Below are 16,634 nucleotides of genomic sequence, written 5' to 3' on the forward strand. Positions count from 1 at the left end.
TTTTTTGGTTCTTTCCAATGTCCATGAAGCGTATAGAGTATTTGTTCTGGTGCACCCCTTTTTAGCAACAAGAAGAGGTCAAAACGTCATATAGCATGGTTATAATGTCATGTAGCATCAAGTTCACTCTAAGACATGCATACTTGTATGATATACAAGTATCTATGTGGAGTATAGGTTTCATAAACACTTATACTGTAACACCCGTTTTTCATGATTGATCGATTTAGGGTGTTAAAGAGTCAAAAGTTTGATTTTTGAATAAAATCGAGTGTCACTACGTGATCATACGGTGGTCACGAAGTGAAGGTTGTTCAACTACAATTGGATTCAATCAATCGCAGCAAGTCACAACTGGTTAGAGTATCCGGATGCGAACCAGAATTGTCTTCTGGGCCATTGACCTTGACCATTGACCATTGACTTTTTGACCATTTTGTCTTTTGGTCAAACCTTGGTAGAAGTGTGTGTGTGTATTTTAAAGTACAATTTAAGTTTTAATGTTAAACAAAAATTAAGTAGACCACAAGCCTATCATGTATCACGTCAATAGAGATGGGTAATTCGATGAAACAGTAGTCCATGAACAATATTTAAGTGTAATCGTTGCTTAATATTAGAAGTACGTTTTAATGCATAAAAATGAAGTTCATTGCTATTGTTGTTTTTGTGTAATAATAAACTTGAAACATATATTATAGATTTTGTAGTAGTTTATATAATATCGCAGTTTGTATTTTTCTACATATGCATATGATAGCTGAATTTATATAAATATTTTATTTACATTTAATAAGAAAATATTTTTCAGAATTAAATAACAGTGATAACAACAATAGGGGCGACAATACCCAATAACGGCCACTCGGTCACCACGGACACTTTTTTTGGCGACATATCAATAGGGCGACAATATTATTCAAGAGGAGCTACACATCGGCAATAATTACAACACCAATAACAACCATACATCAGCAATAGCAACGACGAGCATCAACGACAAAGCAATAACTACGACAAATTAATAGCAAAATCTTGTTGTTAAGCTTTTAAAAGTGATTTTGGAAACTTTTAATTTACAATTCAAAAGTTTTCAACCTCGACTCCCTTCAAATTATAGAATAAAGATTCACCAGGAATCCCATTATCGTTAACTTTAAGTAGATATCCGAAAGAGCACTATATATGAGATAAGGAAATGACGTCAAGAACTACCTAGCCAACTACGTCTCCAACAAAGTCTATAAAGAGACACACACAGAGACAATCATAAACAAGTAAAATGACCCAAATTTTTCATTCTTTGTTAGTCTTTTCGCTATATTTTCTGTGTTTCTCTGTGGCAAAGAAGCATAACCAGATCACCAAACTCAACAAATTGACCGAGTCAAGAAGATCCAAGAATCCGCCAGCTGGGGAACCATGGACAAAACAAGATACATCAAACTTCTCTCCCGTACTTTCTATTGAACCTCAACAAGGATCAAAGGAAGCAGATAGGGTTGATAGGCTTCCAGGTCAACCACAAGTGGACTTTGATCACTTTGCAGGCTATATAACAGTCGATTCAAAGGCTGGAAGGGCATTGTTCTATTACTTTGTTGAATCACCTCACAATTCATCAACCAAACCACTCCTCCTATGGCTTAATGGAGGTAATGCGTTTTTTGCTTCATTCTACCTCTAAAATGGTCCCCTGACAAATTATAAGAATACATGTTGTCCCAACCAATTTTTGGAATCAATGTGAATTGAACTTTAACTTTTTGTTCCACTAAAAAAAGATGTTACTAAACTAATGCTTGCAAAAGTCGTTTTATTCTCCTCATGGAATATCATTGATAAATCATCATTATTTACATGTGTTGAGATTGACCAATAGTAGTGAATTACAGGACCAGGATGCTCGTCCTTCGGATATGGAGCCATGGAAGAACTTGGGCCCTTCCGTGTCAATAGCGATGGAAAAACACTCTACCGCAACCACTATGCATGGAACAATGGTAACAAAAACTCCTTTAAAACCTTCATATTCGTGTTTCCAAAATTACAATGTAAAACACTAATTCTTGAAAAATGAAAGTGGCCAATGTACTATTCTTGGAGTCGCCAGCTGGAGTGGGATTCTCGTATTCAAACAGATCATCTGACTACACCACAGGGGACAAGCAAACAGCTAAAGACTCATACACTTTTCTCATCAACTGGCTTGAAAGATTCCCGGAATACAAAACCCGAGATTTCTTTATTACAGGTGAAAGCTATGCAGGTCACTACGTACCTCAACTCGCATCCCTCATTCTCTCAGAAAACAAGAAGACAAACGGAACAGTCATTAATCTTCATGGGATTGCAGTAAGCACTTTTCATACATGGGACTCCACAGGGGGACGTTTATGCAAAAGTCATATTTGCCCTCCTCATCTGCTAAATGGGTATATTGTTTTGTTTTGTAGATTGGGAATGCTTGGTTAGATGACGATACAGTTTATCAAGGGAAGCTAGACTACTTATGGACACATGCCCTAATGTCCGATGAGGCAAATGCAGGAATTAAAAGGTACTGTTACAATGTTTCTGGTTATTCTCAAGAAAAGTGCTATCACTATGTAAGTCAAGGATTAAGTGAAGTTGGTAGAATTGATATATACAACATCTACGCACCACTCTGTGATGGCACCACACAAAAACTTGAGTCCATTGGATCTGTAAGTCTCTGATTCCATTAAACAAGAATACATAGCATCCAACTTTCAAAAACTAGATAAAATGTATCCTGTTATTTTCAAGAGATGACGTATTGAACCAGGTAAAGAATTTTGATCCTTGCTCTAGTCGTTATGTGTCTTCATATCTGAATCGAGCAAAAGTGCAAGAAGCTCTTCATGCCCGAAATACCTCATGGTCACATTGCGGGTACCTCTTTTCTTATAAATACCTCAAAGCCAATATAAAAAGGCTAACTGTTTTATTTTCTTACCAACAGCGATTATGATTGGACAGATAGCCCAACGACTGTTTTGCCTACTATCAATCAGCTAATTGCATATGGTATTAAAGTCTGGATATACAGGTCAGTCCACCGCAATCTACACCCAATCCTTTTTTTTTAATTGTTTCTCATTTACTTAAAGGATCATTTACTTAAAGGATCATTTACTTAAAGGAGAGATATGACATTGTAGGCGTAATTCAAAATAAGCTTGAAAGTTAAGCAGTAAAGCTCTTCTCTTCTCTTTTTCATATTCCTTCTCTATACGTTTTTTTCTTCTTGTTATTCTTTTTTCTTCCTGTTAATTCATAACAGAGACATAAAGAGAATAAACTATCATTGTTTAAAGGCAAATTGAGTAATCTAACCCTTATAAATGACCTTTTTGACGTAAATGATCAATTTTTTTTTCTTTTTTTGAAAAATAACCAATTTCTCCGGAACACCTTGTTCCGGAGAGCACTCCGGAATTCCGGAGTACATTTCCGGACCATGGTTCTGGAATATAGTTAGCTAGGTTTTTTTTTCTTTTTTTTACGTGTAACATGTGGTTTTTCTTTTAGCGTAAATTTTTTGTTTTATATAATACATATATGTTTTGCTTTTATAAAATGTTTAAGTTTTGCTTTTATAAGATGTATACCTTTTGGTTTTATCAAATATAAAATGTAATTAAAATTAACAAACAAATAATAAATACATAAAGTAAACAAATGATTTGTCTATAGGTGGTATTACAAATACTATGTTTAAATTATCTTTGTCCTTATACCACAAAAAATTTCCGCTAATCGTTTTCGATAACCTAAAGCCCATGGACCGGTTTTACCCTCTACAGAAATCGATTTCCCGATGATTAATGCCTCCGGTAACCAACACAAAAACACCCCACAATCCTTTTCGTTGTGAATCTGTTGCGGTACGTCTGGGTCTTTTCCAGGGTCATCTTGAAGCTCTCAAATGGGATTGAATCAGTGAGTTTGGTATCCCAGTAGTTGGCTCCCACCAGCAGTTTGTGGATGTGGGCTCTCAAACCAATAAACCAATCCTAAATTTCTGAACAGTAGCCGCCCTTCCAATGACTATCGTATATAGTCATTTTGAATGTCTTCAAAGCCAAAAAGTGCAAAAACTAATGAGCTCGTGGTATGTTGATTGAGATGTAAAGGTACAAAAAAGGTTAGAAATAATTAATTAGTATAGAAATACTCAGATAATGTAATCCAAACAAAATTATGTCGTATCACACTCTGCGCAAGCTGGGTAAACGGATCAGTCAGCCATGTCACTCCAGTCATATGCATCAGTGTTGAAAACTGTTAGTACCATCGTCCACCGAGCATCATCTGCTCTACACTCTAGCAGCAATGAGATCCATATCATAATGTGTTGCCAGTTAATTTTTTGTAGTAAAGTAAGTATTATTATTATTAGAAGAGTAGTATTTAATAATCAAATAATTATATTACTTACATCACATGACAACCATCATCCATGACTATCTAGATATAACCGTGTCCAAAGCTTAAGCGTAACAATACCGGTCAAACAATTGTGAACAAACAAGAACGAACCATCCCGTTATTTATATATAATATGTACGGTAGGATCTACAAGATTGTCCAGTGGTGCTGGTTTTTTCCGTATAACACCTTTCCTTTTCATTTGTTTCCACGACGACTTATACCATATGAACATAACTTTTTGGCATTTAGAATGCCTAAGAAGTGCTTGCCCCGGTTTTTGTAATCATCCTACGAAATCTCTATTACATCCGAAGGGTGAATAACCGGAGACTGATGCTCATGGCCGACATTCAGCGGTAGTTCAAGGCCGACATACATTGGCTTTTCAAGGCTACGTAATACATAATCATGCTCCCATAACTCATTGTCATTGTAGTATCCCGATACAGTTCAATAATGTATACTTATAAACGATGCAAAAACATAACGACCAAAAATGATGAAATAATTAAAAATGTATCTCCATCCCCTTCAAGGTACCAACATCATCTCCGAGAGTCTTGTTGATAAGTTTTAGAACCATGGATAAAGTAGCCTCATGCTCTACTAAACGCTCCTCCTAGACCACAATTGCTTGCGACATTGATGAACCTCATTTTTCAATTGATCGAACTCGTTTTGCTTGTCACTAATAATTTTGTCCTTGTCAATTGATGGGTCGGGGGCGGCGGCGGTGGTGGTGGCGGGTGAGATGGATCATCTATTCATGCCTTCCTTTCTTGATGCTCATGGGTAGGGGAGTTTTTGGGTGATGTTGTTAGGGAAGGTGCCCTGTGAACTTTAGGGTCTGAAAAATCAAGGCGATCAATCTACGCCGAGCTAACAACCCATCGTTCAAAACGCATCTCATTTTCCGTCACCTCCAACTTCGGTACGAGTCTAATACCATGCTAACAAAATTATAAAATTAAAAATAAACAAAAATTATATAATAAATAAATATTTAAATAATAAAGTAACAATATGTCGTCTATCAGTAAAAACTGGTTGTAGTAGTCTTTTGTAACGGCTTAAGTTTTCACTATGCAACAGCCTGAGGGATCACATTTTGCTGTCGGGAACAAAATAATATGCTCACCGAAAAAGTCTCAAGAATCCATATCTGAATGTTAGCAAACAAATAAATAAAAAGTAGTTAGAATGTTAGCAAAAGAAATAAAAATATATATATATTTTTCTATATATACTTACCTTAAAAGGGTATAAAAACCCCTGTACGGTCTATGTAGGGTTAGGGTCAATTTTTGAGGTTCATTGTCTTTCGGATCTTCTAGATGTATAGGCTTCTTAACGTTATTGAATACAGTATGTAGTTTGTACAATTGATCCCAAATTATCCTCCCCCATGGATATCTGCCACATGAAAAATTATTTAATAATTTAATTTCTAAAAAATATTAGTAACGATAGGAAATTTAATTAACCAATAATTATAAAATAGATGACATTATACATGTTGATTTCATCAAGGTTGGATAGCAAAGCGAAGTTCTCTTCTGTAACAGGCTGTTTAGCCAAACGTCAATTGACACCCTTCTATAAGAGGTATAGAAGACATACACGGACTGCATCCTCGTCCGATAACTCATTATGTGATTGTCTAAACACATTTGTAACATGGTGTAATATAACCGAGACATTCGGTAGGATAGGAAAGGAATGGGAACAAAAGACGAGGCCGGATGCAGAAAACCGAAAGCCGGTGATGACACAAAATTCTTTCTTCCGAAAAGACAGCTCGTAACCCCCAATCTCAAAAACCATTTCCTCCACTTGGCTTCGAGGGCCAGTGACAACTTTGTGGGAAAAGATCTAATGTAGAAGCGAAGCATCCCCATCTACATTAGGAATGTCTAACCACCTCCCGAAACATGTATTCTGGAACATAGTCTCGCATTCGGGACTATTTCTGAATGTCACAAGGATTTGCCCACCGATTTTTGGGTTTACACAGGAGTGTAATTGATGCATCGACAATCATGACACAAATAAAAATGGTGTTAGCACTTCATTATAAAATGGGAATGACCTATATTCTGGACCGGTTCCAGACCCGTACTTCATGTTCCAGAGACATTCATCTTGTTCCAGAATGCTTCTTCAAATTCCGAAGCCTTTCGGAATGACATTTTAAGATCTGAAACACGACATTTCGATGTACATCAACAATAACTAAACATCTAAAATACTTTTATGTTGGTTTTACAATAATGAAATCTTAAATTTTAAACTCCAGAACATTTTCAGTTCATTCCAGATGTGACCTACTACATTTGGAACAGTAAATAACAGTAGAAAACGAAGAACATACCCGTAAAATAACGGGATCGTAATTCTCGTCTTCCACTCGAAGATGGGTGTCGAGTCGGAACAACGTAATCTATTCGGAACATAGGAATTGATTTGGAACGTTGGAATCAGAATACGCCTTTCCAAAATGAAGTTGTCGCCTCAAATTATATTCCAGATTTTGAAATTCAAGATTCTGATTCGGAACATATACGGGTCCTCCAGAATAGGAATTCCGGACCTAGTGAAGTGGGTTGGGCCATTCTAAAATTAATCTGGAATGCATTCCAGAACGGCCCATTTCGGAATATGTGGTTATTTTGCAAAAAAAAAGGTTATATTCAAAAAAACCCCCAAAAAGTGGTTAGATTACTCAATTTCCCTTGTTTTAAAGGCTAAACTAATCTTTGTTATTAGTGAATCTGGTGTGATGTCAAACAAAAAAGGATGGGTTACTCTTTAATATCCAATGTTTTCTTAGATGAATTATGCAACATGGTCCTTGAAAATGAAGATTTATATGCAAGCTTAAGAGGTGTTGGAAGCCATAGAGCCGAAGAACCCACAAAATATGATGGATGTGAGCAGAGACAAGATGACAATGGCTTCCATCTACCAAGTGATTCTGGAGGAGGTTTTGTTGATGATAGTGGAGAAGAAATCGGAGAAAGAAGCTTAAGAACAGTAAAGAAGATGTACTTGGGAGCAAATTGAGTCAAAACAACCAAAGTTCAAACTCTCAAAGCTGAATTTGAGAAGATGAACATGAGAGAACTAGAGAACATGGACGACTTTTCTGCAAAGATCCAAGGTATTATGAGCAATATTCGTGCTCTTGGTGAGACCGTTGAAGAATCTTATATTGTGAAAAAAAAACTGTTATGTGTCGTACCCTCCAAAGTTGTTCAGCTTGCTTCAACAATTGTACAATTTTGATGAGATAACTTTTGAAGTGGTGGTCAGAAGATTAAAAGCTCATGAGTGTAACGACCCAATTTTTCCAAAAGAATTTTTTCAATTTTGATTAACCAAAATACTTTCCATAATTCATGAAATCCCAAATAAAATTGTTTTCAAAATCCATAACCATTACAAATTTATTTCAAATCATCAGAGTGTCCCATAAAACGCCTGAGAGAGAGAAAGAGAGTACAGGCCGCATCATAAAGCCATGCCCTTGCCCTTGGGCTCAGATGTACCTAAAACAAATCCACAAACTGTAAGCTAATGCTTAGTGAGTTCCCCCAAGCATACCCCACACACAGATCACATAACACATATCATACTAGCTATAAAAGCTACATCTACCATATAAGCCATGAATATTAACATATAAGGATGATGTGGGCTCCCCCCAAGGTCTTATACCTTAATTCCATGGGCTCCCCCATGGTCTTTACCTAGGAATACCATGGGCGCCCCCACATGGTCTTATATCCAACTGCCACGGGCTCCCATAGGGTCTTCCATGCAGTAACATACATAATCAACTAGCATATCATATATCACAGAAGTATCTATCATACTATATAACTCATGCATAAACATATAAGGAGGTTGTGGGCTCCCCCATGGTCTTATGCCTTCATGCCATGGGCTCCCCCATGGTCTTTACCTAGGAATGCCACGGGCTCCTCCATGTATTCTTATATCTAACTGCCACGGGCTCCCCCCAGGGTCTTCCATGCAATATCACATAACCACTACCATACCATTTAGTATAAGGCTAACTATCATACCACATATCTTTACTACAGCTAGTGTACCACATATCATAAAATGGGCCGACCTTGGTGCCTTAGACCCATTGGTATGGTGAGAAGACTCCCCTTACGTGAATGTAGAACTGATAAGCTAGATCTAATATATCCCATGTACTGCTCCTCCTCAACTGCCTATAATCATCATGTGATTAACTTGTCACAACCTCATAATACCATAGGTGCTCTCAAAGTCAACGATGAAGGTCAACAGTCCATGTTGACCTCAACTCGTCAAGTTCTCTCAGTGATTTATTCACTCACCGACATACCTGTGTAACTCGACGAGTCCCTCCATGTCCCAAACCGAAAAATCACGAAGCCGAAAACTCATGACAACCAAAAACTTAGAAGACCTGAAAAATGGGTAAACCCTACTCGAATTTTCGAGTCAGATAAGGGATTCGACGAATTCCTTCAGTCTTCTTCAAGTTCAGCCATTTTTAGTGGGATCTAAGGTCCCAAACTCTAGATCCAAACTCTTCTAGTGTAGATACCACGTAAAGTTGCAAACTTTATGTTCATGCAAGGTCCTCCAAGGCTATAACTTCAAAACTAGGTTTCTTGCAAGGTTCTTGTGCATGGAAAGTGTCTAAACTACATAAAAGGAGCAACTTTATGTCATTGGGGACCTAAAGAGGTCCAGATCTAGAACCATACCCTTGTGATAAGTCCATATCTAAGCAACTAGTGATAAAGGTCACAACTTTATACCTTAGGATGATGGACACTATGAATTAGATGTTGGATCTACTATTCCTCTCCTAGCTCCTTCTTCTTCCAGCTCTAAAATCCTTCACAAATACCCCAAAATTGTTCAGAAAGGCTCTTTCTCTCACTCAAGTGGGTGCAAGGTCGATCTAGGGTTTTCTCTGGCTGATAGAGTCATAAGTGAGCCCACAAGAGGCGGGTAATGATCTTTAAATAGGGTGCAACCCCTAAAAATTAGGGTTTCTTTTTAAAGCTCCTACTCGCCGAGTCGGGGCCTTCCGACTCATCGAGTAGGTGCCAATTCCGCGTCCTTATAATAGTCACTATTCGATGAGTTTGGGCACCCAACTAGCCGAGTCCATGCACAAAACTCCACAACTTAAATAAATTAACACCTGGAATAGATGTTACAAATCTCCCCCACTTGAACTAGACTTCGTCCTCGAAGTCTGCTGACTTAAATAAGTTTGGGTTGTCGTCTTGCATTTCGTCCTCTGGCTCCCATGTCCATTCGGAGCCCCTCCGGTGCTACCATTGCACCTTTGCTAGCTTCACTTCTTCGTTCCGGAGGACCTTAGTCTTCCTATCCAAAATCATAACAGGCCTATCAATGTAGTCAAGGCTATCATCCACCTAAATGTCATCCAGAGAAACGATTGCAGTCTTATCGGTGACACACTTTTGAAACTGTGACACATGGAATGTGTTGTGAATCTGGCTAAGCTCATCCGTCAGATCCAAGCGATAGGCCACCTTGCCCACCCGGGCCGTAATACTGAATGGTCTTATATATCGGGGTCCTAGCTTGCCCCTCATTCAAAACCTGATGACCCCCTTCTATCGTGATACTTTGAGTAACACAAAGTCCCCCACCTAGAACTCAAGATTCGACCGCTGACAGTCAACATAACTTTTTTGACGGCTCTGTGCAACCCGCAGCCGGTCGCGCACCTGCTGAATTAGCCTAGTAGTCTTGAGCACTACCTCAATGCTCCCCATGACCCGATGTCCAACATCACCCCAACAAACCGGGGTCCTGCATCTGCTACCATACAACATCTCGAATGGTGGTCGGTCGATACTGGCCTGGTAACTGTTGTTGTATGAAAACTCTGCCAACAGGAGGTATGTATCCCAACTCCCTCCAAAATCCAACATGCATGCTCGAAGCATATCCTCAAGTGTCTAGATCATCCTCTCACTTTGTCCATCTGTCTAGGGGCGGTACGCCGTGCTAAAATGCAGTTGAGTGCCCAGTTCCTCATGAAACTTCTTCTAGAACCTTGATGTGAACCGAACATCCCTATCAGAGACTACCGACACTGGCACCCCGTGTCTGGCCACCACCTCTCTCACATAAATATCCACCAACTTCTCAGTGGATACACTCTCAGAGATCAGAATAAAGTGGGCACTCTTCGTTAATTTGTCCACAATCACCCATATGGCATCCACACCCCTCGTCGTCCTCGGTAACTTCATGATGAAGTCCATAGCGATCTCCTCCCACTTCCACATGGGAATGGGTAGCGGCTGAACCTTACCATGAGGTCGCTGATACTCGGCCTTGACCTTCCTATAGGTCAAGCACCGCTCTACAAACTAGGAAATCTCCCGCTTCATGGAGGGACACCAATAACTCAGTCTCAAGTCTCTATACATTTTCGTAGCCCCTGGATGGATAAAGAACTTGGACTTATGTGCCTCCTCCAGAATCTTCTGCCTTACTCCCCCAGATGCTGGGACCCATACTCGGCCACACTGGGTCAGGAGGCCCTGACCATTCCGGACGAACAAATGAATTTGTCCCCATATCCTCTCTAACTTCTAATTCTCCTTCTTCAAACCCTCCACTTGTGCCTCCTTGATCATATCCAACAATGGGGAGATCACAGTCATCCTTAAATAAACGTTCCCAATCGGGAGTCCTGCTGCGTTGCGGCTCAAAGCATTGGCAACCACGTTGTCCTTCCGTAGGTGGTATAGGATCTCACAATCATAGTCCTTCAGCACGTGCAACCACCTCCTATGTCGCATGTTGAGGTTCTGCTGATCCGTCAAATACTTCAAACTCTTGTGATCAGTATAGATGGTGCACCGCACCCCATACAAGTAGTGCCTCCAAATCTTGAGGGCAAACTCCACTGCCCCCAATTCCAGGTCGTGAGTGGGGTAGTTCGCCTCATGAGGCTTCAACTGCCTCGAGGTGTAAGTTATCACATGCCCCTTTTGCATCAGTACCGCACCTAGCCCTGAAATCGAAGCATCACAATACACCACCAAATCCTCTAACCCCTCAGTTAGTACTAGAATCGGAGCCTCGCATAGCCTCCGTCTCAGGGTCTCAAAAGCCAATTGTTGATCCATGCTCCACCAAAGTGTCACATTCTTCTTGGTCAAGCGAGTCAAAGGCACAACAATCTTGGAGAAATCCTGAATGAATTTCCTATAATAGCCCGCTAGACCCAAAAGGCTACATATCTCGAAAGCATTCTTCGGCACTTCCCACTGCATCACTTCCTCAACCTTGGTTGGATCAACCGAAATGCCCTCCTGGTTGATGGTGTGCTCCAAAAATTGTACTTCACGCAACCAGAAATCACACTTGGAGAACATAGCATATAGCCTCTCCACCCTTAGGGTCTCCAACACCTCTCTCAGATGCTAGTCATGTTACTCCTTGGTCTTAGAATAGACCAGGATATCATCAATAAAACAATCACTGACCAATCCAACATTGGTCTACACACCCTGTTCATGAGATCCATGAACACTGTTAGGGCACTGGTGAGCCCAAATTGCATCACCAAAAACTCATGGTACCCATACAGAGTCCTGAAAGTTGTCTTCGGTGTATCCTCATCCCGAATCCTCATATGATGGTATCCCAACCAAAGATCAATCTTGGAAATCAAGATACACCCTACAGTTGATCAAACAAATCATCGATCCTCGGTAACAGATAACAATTCTTCACCATTAGTTTGTTTAGTTCTCGATAATCAATGCACATCCTATGTGATCCATCCTTCTTTTTCATGAACAGGATCGAAGCACCCTACGGGGAACTACTCGGATGGATAAATCCTCAGGCTAGCAACTCCTAAAGTTGCATAGATAGCTCCTGCATCTCGGGCGGTGCTAGTCGGTACGGTACCTTCGCTATCGGAGCAGCACCCGACACCAAGTTAATACGAAACTCCACTTTCCCCTCTGGAGGCACTCCATGTAACTCCTCAGGAAAAATATCCTGAAACTCCTATACAACCGGCACATTACCCACCTCTGTCTTGGACTCAGTCATCGTATCTAATATATATCCCAGAAATCTCATACAACCCTGCTGCAGAAATCTCCGAGCCCTTGCTGCCGAACAGAGGGTTGGTCCCTGCGAGGCCCTTTCTCTATGAATAACCAATTCTCCCCCACTTGGGGTTCGAACCTTCACCAACTAGTGCTCCCAATCGATCATAGCCCCATTGGCCCCCAACCAGTCTATCCCGACAATCACCTTCAACCCTCGCAATGGTATCTGGACTAAATCAACCTGAAACATCTCTCTAAGCACGTTCAGGACACAGTCCCGATACACCCTTGTAGCACTCATAGTGTGGTTATCTGCAATCTCTACCTCGAGCGGGGAATCCAAAGTTACCGGAGTATCCCGAAACTTCTTACTAAGCGCGAGAGGCACGAACGATCGGGTAGCTCCCGAATCGAACAAAACATGAGCCGACAGACCATTGACCGAAAAGGTCTCTATGCATACGCATAATGTACACATAATCAATGCAATTAAACATAGAACAGAGAAGAATAAATACGTACCAGCCACAACGTCTGGTGCTGCCTGAGCCTCCTCGGTAGTCAACTGAAATTTGCGGCTCTTCACTGCTAGAACATCCGCTTTAGCAGGGCGGCCATCAGTAATCCTCATTGTGGCGGGCGCATGCATCGCCATTGCTCCTCCCTCTCCCTGCAACGTCGGACAATCGGCCCTTTTATGGCTAGTCTGGTTGTAGTGGAAACATATCAGGCCCTTTTTGGGGCAATCCCTGCTCAAGTGACCCTACTGGCCACATGCGTAACATCCTGGGGCTGCTATCCGACAAGCCCTATTATGCAATTTACCGTACCTGGCACAACGGCCCCCGACCCTGTTGGCCCCTACTTGAAGTATCTGAGGTCTTAGGCTTTTTAGCCTGACCAACTGTTGTTTGTGCCTGCTTCGGCTTCCGCTTGGTGTGAAAGTGCAACTGCATTTCCTGTTCTCGGGCCTTGTCTATCATCTTGTTCAGGGTTTTGCACCCTGTGAAGCTCACAAACTCCTAGATATCATCCCTCAACATGGAATGTTACCTCGTCCTCCTCACATCCTCATCAGCAGCGTACTGCGTAATCAACAATGCTCATTCCCGAAACTTGGCGGTGATCTTCGCCGCAGTCTCGGTAGTCTGCTGGAGTTCCTGGAACTCCCTCACCATCCTATGCACCTGAATGGCTGGTGCAAACTCCATGTCAAATCGCCGAATGAACTTGGCCCATGTCATCTCAGCCACACCAGCTGCTCCCACCTGACTAGTCACATCTACTCACCAGTCTCGAGCTCTGTCTCTCAGCATACATGCTGAACTGAAATGTCACCACCATGCTCCACCTGACTAGTCAAATCTCGATCCTGATTCCCCTGCTCCAAATCATGTCACCGCCATGCTGAACTAAAATATCATAAATCATAACGATTAGGATATCTATATAGGGGATCTTCCTACACCAGTCCTCCTTAGAGCTGTTAGATCTAACATTGGTTCGGGTACATGTCCTACGCTTTCAGTAGTATGGGCCTAATACTACCTTCCACACCTGCATGTACCTTCCCCAAGGCTCTACCTGATGACTCCAAGTCATCCCAAAACAAATCATATCCCACAGACTACCACATATCTCAAATCCTAGGCGACCCTAAGATTTACTCTACCCATATCAATCAAACCAATCATAATAGGTTGCCTTTATGCATGCAAATTATACATAGAAAAGGATCAAATAGACATTCGAATAAGAGATTCTACCTTAAGACCACAACCAGACGAGGAACAGGAACTAATGCCAAATCAATCATTCCAAGGCTATAAGCTCATAACCATATACAATTTTAAAGGCATACACATAGCAAGTTTCATATGATTATCATAGCTCAACTATCAGTATAACATGGATAACACATTGGGGAACTACTTACTTGGCTCGGCTGATCACGCGCATTGCACTCTCCTCTTCTCCATACTTTAAAAGTTTTAACCTCCATTTTTATTTTTGAAAACAATTTTACCATTTCCTTAGTTTGAGTCCTGGCACACCGGAGAGTGTGCCTGAATCCCTCAAACTAAGGCTCTAATACCAACTTGTAAAAACCCAAATTTTTCAAAAGAATTTTTTCATTTTTGATTAACCAAAATAGTTTCCATAATTCATGAAATACCAAATACAATTGTTTTCAAAGTCCAAAACCATTACAAATTTATTTCAAATCATCAGAGTGTCCCATAAAACGCCTAAGAGAGAGAGAGAGAGAGAGAGTACACACCGTGCCATCAAGCCTTGCCCTTGCCCTTGGGTTTAGATGTACCTGAAACAAATCCACAAATTGTAAGCTAATGCGTAGTGAGTTCCCCCAAGCATACCTCACACACAGATCACATAACACATATTATACTAGCTATAAAAGTTATCTCTACCATATAAGCCATGCATACTAACATATAAGGATGTCGTGGGCTCCCCCAATGTCTTATACCTTGATGCCATGGGCTCCCTTATGGTCTTTACCTAGGAATGCCACGGGCTCCCCCACGTGGTCTTATATCAAACTATCACAGGCTCCCCCCCGGGGTCTTCCATGCAGTAACATACATAATCAACCAACGTATCATATATCACAGAAGTATCTATCATACCACATAACTCATACATAAACATATAAGGAGGCCGTGGGCTGCCCCATGGTCTTATACCTTCATGCCATGGTCTCCCCCATGGTCTTTACCTAGGAATGCCACGGGCTCCTCCACATGGTCTTATATCCAACTGCCACAGGCTCCCCCTGGGTCTTCCATGCAGTATCACATAACCACTAGCATACCACTTAGCATTAGGCTAACTATCATACCACATATCTCTACTACAGCTAGTCTACCAAATATCATAAAATGGGTCGGCCTTGGTGCCCTAGACCCGTTGGTATGGTGAGAAGGCTCACCTCTCGTGAATGTAGAACTGATAAGCGAAATTTGATATCTCCCACGCACTGCTCCTCCTCAACTGCCTATAATCTTCATGTGATTAACTTGTCACAACCTCATAATACCATAGGTTCTCTCAAAGTCAACGGTCAAGGTCAACTGTCCATGTTCACCTTAACTCGTCGAGTGCATCCAGCAACTCGTGGAGTTCTCTGAGTTATTCATCCACTCGCTGATTTACCTGTGTAACTCGTCGATTCCCTCCATGTCCAAAACCGAAAACTCATGAAACCAAAAACTCATGAAAACCGAAAACTCATGAAACCGAAAAATCGGAAGAACCGAAAACGGGTAAACCCTACTTGGTTCGTCGAGTCAGATAAGGGATTCGACGAGTTCCTTTAGTCTTCCTTAAGTTCAGTCCTTTTCAGTGGGATCTAAGGTCCCAAACTCCAAATCCGAACTCTACTAGTGTATATACCACGTAAAGTTGCAAACTTTACGTGCATGCAAGGTCCTCTAAGGCTATAAGTTCAAAACTAGGCTTCTTACAAGGTTCTTGTGCATGGAAAGTGGCTAAACTGCATAAAAGGAGCAACTTTATGTTAATGGGGACCTAAAGAGATCCAGATCTGGAACCATACCCTTGTGAGAAGTCTAGATCCAAGTTTGACTCCATTTTGCACGAAGAATGTCCATTTACTTCCAAGGAAAGGGATCTAAGCAACTAGAGATAAAGGTCACGACTTTATACCTTAGGATGATGGCCAATATGAAGTACATGTTGGATCTACTGTTCCTCTCCTAGCTCCTTCTTCTTCCAGCTCTAAAATCCTTCACAAATACCCCAAAATTGTTCACAAAGGCTCTTTCTCTCACTCACGAGGGTGAAAGGTCGATCTAAGGTTTTCTCTAGCTGATAGAGTGATAAGGGAGGGCACAAGACGCGGGTTATGATCTTTAAATATATAGGGTGCAAACCTTAAAATTAGGGTTTCTCTTTACACCTCCTACTCGCCAATTCGGGGCTTCTGAATCGTCGAGTAGGTCTCGATTTTGCGTCCTTATAACAGTCACTACTCGATGACTTGGGGCACGTAACTCGCCGAGTCGA

The 16,634-nt window shown here is 41.0% G+C and overlaps 1 protein-coding gene across 6 annotated transcripts in view; it reads left to right on the plus strand.

The window, feature by feature from the left end:
* The first annotated feature begins 1,230 nt into the window (after window positions 1-1,230).
* The window catches only part of LOC145096872 (serine carboxypeptidase 1-like), a 33,642-nt gene continuing 18,238 nt past the window's right edge, over window positions 1,231-16,634 (plus strand). The window contains exons 1-7 of one of the 6 annotated variants that reach the window (XM_079034234.1): window positions 1,232-1,655; window positions 1,896-2,003; window positions 2,084-2,355; window positions 2,457-2,708; window positions 2,810-2,916; window positions 2,987-3,073; window positions 7,289-7,781. In XM_079034234.1, coding sequence (XP_078890360.1) covers window positions 1,283-1,655; window positions 1,896-2,003; window positions 2,084-2,355; window positions 2,457-2,708; window positions 2,810-2,916; window positions 2,987-3,073; window positions 7,289-7,292 — 1,203 coding nt within the window. In that variant the 5' untranslated portion in view covers window positions 1,232-1,282 and the 3' untranslated portion in view covers window positions 7,293-7,781. Of the gene's footprint in view, window positions 1,656-1,895; window positions 2,004-2,083; window positions 2,356-2,456; window positions 2,709-2,809; window positions 2,917-2,986; window positions 3,074-3,185; window positions 3,605-3,830; window positions 4,423-7,288; window positions 7,782-16,634 lie in introns of those variants that run through there. The other 5 variants (XM_079034232.1, XM_079034233.1, XM_079034230.1 and 2 more) reach the window with 5 other exon arrangements.

This window comes from Lactuca serriola, chromosome 4, assembly GCF_051521515.1.
Source record: "Lactuca serriola cultivar US96UC23 chromosome 4, Lser_US96UC23_V15, whole genome shotgun sequence".
In the NCBI taxonomy this organism is placed as follows: Eukaryota; Viridiplantae; Streptophyta; class Magnoliopsida; order Asterales; family Asteraceae; genus Lactuca; species Lactuca serriola.